The 6000-nt window shown below is 68.5% G+C and overlaps 1 protein-coding gene across 42 annotated transcripts in view; it reads right to left on the minus strand.

The window, feature by feature from the left end:
* The window catches only part of LRRFIP1 (LRR binding FLII interacting protein 1), a 106566-nt gene extending 101704 nt beyond the window's left edge, over positions 1-4862 (minus strand). For all 42 annotated transcript variants that reach the window (XM_045845783.1, XM_045845790.1, XM_045845788.1 and 39 more), the window contains exon 1: positions 4699-4862. In XM_045845783.1, coding sequence (XP_045701739.1) covers positions 4699-4794 — 96 coding nt within the window. In that variant the 5' untranslated portion in view covers positions 4795-4862. The remainder of the gene's footprint in view (positions 1-4698) is intronic.
* Between the last annotated feature and the right edge of the window lie 1138 nt (positions 4863-6000).

The following is a 6000-nucleotide window of genomic DNA, read 5'->3' on the forward strand; positions in this document are numbered from 1 at the left end:
CGCCCCCGGGGACCCTCTTCACGGGGTCACCTGTGTGCAAGTCACAGCCCCGACCTCGACACTGGCCAGTCACTGAAGGTTCACCAGGACAGGGGCAGCGGACAGCTGGCTGTCCGACAGACACAGCCGTGGGTGGGCCTGCCCACAGCTTCGGCTCTGCCTCCACCTCCAGCCAGGCCATCTTTCTGGGGCTCGCCGAGGCAGCCCAAGGTCAAGGGCGCTGTGTCTGCAATTCCCCTGACAGCCCAGAGGGTGACAAAAGTCCGCCTGGAATGCCTGTGCTGTCACATTCCTGGTGCCTGCGGGTGATGCCCCAGGCCACATGTCTGTCCGAGGAAGACCAGCCGGGGCCCAGGCTCCCTGGGGGCTGTGCTGGGGGGCGGGCAGGCCAGCGGGGCCTGTGAGGGGAGTCTGAGGGCCGGGGGCAGACCGCCTCCCCTCCCCCGGTCACAGACTGGGGGCGACACTGAGGGACACACCATCCAATCACTTTTCAGCAGCTCTGTCTGCTGGCCACCTCAGAAAAGCAGGTTTATTCAGAAGAAGGGCCCGAGCGGGGGACCGCCACCCGACTGCCTCCAGGCAGATGCCAGCCTGCGTCCCCTCCCCAGACAGGGCACCAGGAGGCACCCTGTGGCCAGGGCTCCCTCAGGAGCCTGGAGGTGCAGGGGTGTGGTGGCGGCACGGGGGGTGCGGGGTCCTGCACTGGGCCAGCCTCCCAGCCGGGCCCTCAGATGGCCTGGAGGAAAGGAGGGCCCTGGGTCCCTCCGACAGGCTGACCCGTGCGGGCTGTCTGGGAAGGACACAGGGGCTTAGGGTGAGAGTGTCCTGTATTTATGGGGCTCCCCAGAACGAGGCATGGGGGTTGCCCTGAGTTGGGGGGTCCCCAGAAGCAGAGGCAGGGACTTGGGACGGGTGGAGCCAGCAGAGGGGGGAGGGGAGCAGTGGGGGCTGGGGGCGGAGGTGGTCTCAGCTGGACCCATCCCTCGCCCAGGCCCACTGTCCCACGGGGCTCCGGAGCCCGGATGCGCACCGGAGCAGTTTTCCCCCGGGCGGGGGGGGGAGCCTGTTTGAGCCCTCACCTCCCCAGGCAGTAGGTACAGGAGGCCCCAGGGCTGGGGCATCACGGTCCTCCCCCCAAAGTGACTCCTGGGGGCCATGGAGCATCTCCAGTGAAGGGGGCGGCTGTGAACCCCGACAGCCAGCACTCACAGGCCGGGAAAGGAGCCCCTGCCAATCGGGGCTCCGGGCGGCCACCAGCTGCCTCCCTGCAGCGTCCTGTGTTCAGAGGACACAGTGGCGGTGGGACAGCCTCGGAGAGGAGGCGGCGGGACCGGTCCTGCAGGAGGGAACGACACTGTGGGTGAGGAGGCTGAGGGGACCGGGGCTCGTGTGGCCGCAGAGGGGAGGAGAAGCTGGCCGGGACGGCGCTCACCGTGGGCGTGGGGAAAGGCGCTCTCCACTCTCCAGGTGGGGGATGCCGTGAACCGGAGAAAGGTGCGCCCGCTCCCCACACAGCCCCACCGCCCTGGCCTCCGGCGGGGACGCCTCTCACCGTGCCTCCCGGGCCTCCGTCCCTATGGCGTCGCGCCCAAACGCCGCCTCAGACGGGCAGTGAGACGCGAGCCTCTCCTGCAAACACGCCTGCAGTGACCGAAAGTCGCAACTCCACTTCCTCCCAGCGTCCTGCGTGAGCCGCATGTAGCTGCAGAGACGTCACGTCTCTCGCGCCGGGGAGTCTCGGAGCCGGGCTCCGGCGGACCCGGGACCTGCCTCCCTGCCCGGCGACCGCCTCCGCCTGGGGTTCTGCGCTGAGCGCCCAGGGCATGCTTCTGGACGCCAGGCCCCAGTGGCCCCTGCCGCTGGTTACAGGGCAGGACACCGGCCCACCCCCCGGCCACAGGCACTGCTGGGGGTGGGGGGAGCTGCTGGTCAGCAGCAGCCGGGGAAAGAGGGCTTGAGACCTGCTGCGCACTCTCAGGAGAGACGGGGGTGGGCTCACGGGGGCAGCCTGGGAACACAGCGGCCAGCCTCCTGGAAGCAAGTGGCCCCGAGGACAAGGCCAGCCCCAGGGGACAGCCCAGTGCAGCCGGCTGCAGGGGTGGTGAGGACAGAGACGCCAGCGTCTTTGGTGAGGCTGGTGGGGAATCTGCAGCCGTGGGGCAGCCCGTCTGCGTTAGGACTTCTGTCCCTTCGAGAGGAACTCAAAATGACCCTGGCTGGTGCGGCTCAGTGGACTGAGTGCCGGCCTGCAAACCAAAGGGTCGCTGGTTCGATTCCCAGTCAGGGCACGTGTCTGCTGGGTTGTAGACCAGGCCAGGTCCCCGGTGGGGGGTGCAACCACACACTTTCTTTCCTTTTCTTTCTCCCCCCCTTCTCCTCTGTCTAAAATAAATACATAGTATCTTAAAAAGAGAGAAGAACTCAAAATGCCACTTCCTCCAGGATGTCACCCCTGATTGCCGCTCCTCGTCCCGTCAGCAGGTGCTGACTCCCATTTGCAAACCCCTGGGACAGAAGAGCCCGCTGTCTCCACGTCACATGTCTTCCTGCTGTTCGTCTCCAGGCCCGACCTCCCCCGCCCCGGCCCAGCTCCCCCCTCGGACCCAGGGCTCCTCAGGACCGCCCCTCTCCCGGGGACGCAGACTGGGTGTGGGGGGCCCACGGGCATCCTCCATCCCTGGGCAAATACAGTGCTGAACTTAAGACCACCCTGATACCTTTTACAAGAACTCTCGAGGACTCGACGGGGAAGACCCCCCCCTCGACCAGGGATTCTAACTTCCGCCGCGGAGAGACAGTACCCAGCTTGCAGTGCAACACACCCTGGCGCGCCCACCCCCCCAGCGGGCGCTCGTGCCCCCGGCTCTCCGGCTGGTTCCGCCTCGAGGGTGGGCGCGGGGGGGGGCGCGGCTCCCCGTGACCCCACCGGCGAGCCGGCCCCCGCCCCCCAGGCTCACCGGCCTCACGGCGGTGCTCGCCAGCTTTGCTCCCCACGGCCGAGGGGTTCGCTCTCCCCACTCAGAAACAAGGGTGGGGGGCCTCACTTGCCCGGAGAGGCCCAGTCCATGCGGAGCCGTGTGCCTCTTTGAAGCGACCGGGCTGCCGCCCCCTGGGGCCCCCGGCTGGGGGACAGGACTCCGGGCGCCCTGTCACCCAGAACCTCGGGACACCAGCCCGGGGCTTTTCCCCTCCAGCTGCTTTGTCACAAACTGGCAGCTACGAGGCAGACTCTGGGAACACTCATTCTTCCCGTCCCCGTCCCCAAACCACCGACCGACGGACTCGGCCGTGACCAAGGGCCCCCACCGGCCACCTGGCCAAACCTGTTTGGTCTCACGGTCAGACTCCTATGCGAATGCCTGTCTGTGACCGGGGCGGGGTGGGGGGGGGGTTGTATTCAGGCCGCGGCGCTTAGCAAAGGGCTATATTTAGCCAAGTGCACTGGAAGCGCCTTGCAGCTCTTTTTCCTACTTTGCGAGTGCACCAGGCGCTGAGGAGCCTCAGGCCCTGCCTGCCTGTGTGTGGAGCTCTGCGGGTGCAGCCGCGCCACGCTGCCTGCCTGGCTGGCTGTCGCCTTCTGCAGGGGGACGGACTGGTGAACAAGGACCAAGCCCACCCGGGGCTTTGAGGGGTGAAGAGGAGTTTGCCTGGGGAGCCCTTGCCCTTCTCCGTGCAGAGAGAAACAAAAGCCCACATTCGCTCAGTGTTCAACAAACAGCCCAGGGCCGCCGTGTATCCACAACAGCCAGGTTTAAGCTGAAAACACCCAAGAACTGGTCACTGAGTGGACTCAGCAGCTGACCGGTGCCACCCGACACCGCAGCCTCATCCCGGGGAGTTTCTCCACCCGAGGACAATGCTCTGGGGACTGGCGGCCCCTCGCGCCCCAGCGCTTGGAAGAGGGTCGCAGGGTCGCATGCGTCGGTGTGCGCTTTCTTGATCGGAGCGTGTCTGTGCGCACAGACACTTGGCGCGCGCTGAGAAGGCACAGAAGGGGGTACTCCGAAAACGGGAGCCCCGCGGCCCACCCCAGCCCCGTCTGCTGGGGGGCGGGGCATCCTCCCCGGGTCCCGGGATGGTCTGGCTTGCCGGTGGAGCCCTGGCGGGAGAGGAGGCAGGTGTGCGGCGGATCTACACACCCGGGCGCCTTCGCGCTGGGAAGGGCATCGCCCACCCCGTCAGGGCAAAGGCTGCCCAGGAAACTTCGAGGGAACCTCGGGGAGCCTGGACCCGGCGTCAGGCTCGGTGCGGACTCAGGAGCCACAGTGACCGCACGTCCCTGCCCATGCTGCGCCCTGTGTGACAAACCGCGACAAATGGTCAGCGGCAGCGGCCGGGCCATTTCCTCAGGGCCACGTGGCCTCCGCGGACGTCCACAGGCCTCCAGGGTCTGGCCTGCAGCACCCCCGTGATGCGGCACAACAAAGCGGGGTGCTTGTCCCCGACCCGCGGGCCGGGGCCACCTTGCGCCAGGGGCGGCGCCCCAGCTCCGCGCGCCCAGCGGGCAGCAGCTGAAGGGGGGCGGGGGAGGGGTCAGTGTCGGCCGCCCGGCCCCCAGGCCGCTGGGCCGGCGCCCCGCCCGCCGAGACCCTTGCCGGGCCGGCGCCGCAGCCCCCGCAGACTGACGGACCCACGGACAGCCGCCTGACAGCTGCGCGCGCCCCCGCCCCCGCAGAACCGGCCGCCGGCGCTCACCTCGCGGGCGATCTGGTTCAGCGCATCGTCCTCCGCCGACAGCCGCTCCCGGTTGGGGAGCCGCTTGCGCCCCGCGCCCTGGGTGCCCATGTCCATCGGCCACGCCGCCGCTGCTGCCGCGGGGCCCGCTGCTCCCGCCGCTCGCGGCCCCTCCGCCCGGGTCCGCCCCGCCCCTCCCTCCGCCGCGGCGTCATGGCGTCAGCGGGCGCAGGCTGGGGACGCCGGGGACGCGGGGGACGCGGGGGACGGCGCTGGGCGCCGGGACCCGCGGGTCGGGGACCGTGAGCTCGGAGACGCAGGGAGGTTTGGGAGGCTGGCGGTGGGAGGCGCGAGGGCGCGGGGCCGCTGGATGCCCAGGGCGCCGGGGCCGGTGGACCCCCACGGGAGCCGCCACCCCAGGGCCGTGGATGTGGGCGGAGAGGGGACCTCCGCGGAGCGTGGAGGACTCTCCGGGACCGGATGGCCGAGGGGGGTTTGCGCGGCTGGGGCGGGGGCGGGGGGCGCGGGGCGCGGGCGCGCGGCTCAGAGCGGGGCACTCGGAGTCCGAGTCTGAGTGCTGAGTGCGGACCGAGTGGCTCAGACCCGGTGACAGCGGGTCGAGCCGGACGGCGGCGGCCGGGTCTGCAGCTTCCACGCCCCGTGACCTTGGCCAGCCCCGGGGCCTCAGGCGGGGTCATGACCAGCGCGTTGATGCATACAGCTACTGCTGGCGGCCCCTGCCCTGCGCGACTCGTCACTCCGCGCCCGCGCCCCCAGCTTCTGGGAAAAGGCCCGACACAGCAGCTGCGCTCAACAAACAGTTGTCGGAAAGCGAATGAATTTGCCCGGTTTACCTCCGAAGGTGGATTTGAAGATAAGCCGAGAGGCCGGCGCGGTTTACAAAGCCATCGCCTTCCTGTCCGCCGGGGGTAGAGGAAGAACACACTAGAACTTCCATGAATAGGTATTTTAAGTTAAAAATAAGAACGTTATACAGCAAATACCAAGGGTTCAGGTAGAGCCTCTCTTTATCAGGGGGCTGCCCGCCACCGCGCGGTGATGCGCGGGGATGCGCGGCGATGCGCAGCGGCCCCCTGCGGGCGGCAGAGGCCGCGCTCCCACGGCAGCGCCCCCAGAACATTCCGATGTATGTGAGCCGGGTTAAAGGGCTTGCGGAAAACATAACCCACTTTCAGCGAAAACTCAAAAGAGTGGAGACGTGGCTGCAAAGGACTGAAAAGATTCTCCAGCAGCTCTTCCCCCGGGTCACAGACCGGACGGTGGGCGGGGCCTCTTCCTCGCGGAGGAGCCCTGGGTTGGCCT

Source organism: Phyllostomus hastatus, unplaced genomic scaffold, assembly GCF_019186645.2.
Source record: "Phyllostomus hastatus isolate PE091 unplaced genomic scaffold, TTU_PhHast_1.1 phas_contig_477, whole genome shotgun sequence".
NCBI lineage: Eukaryota > Metazoa > Chordata > Mammalia > Chiroptera > Phyllostomidae > Phyllostomus > Phyllostomus hastatus.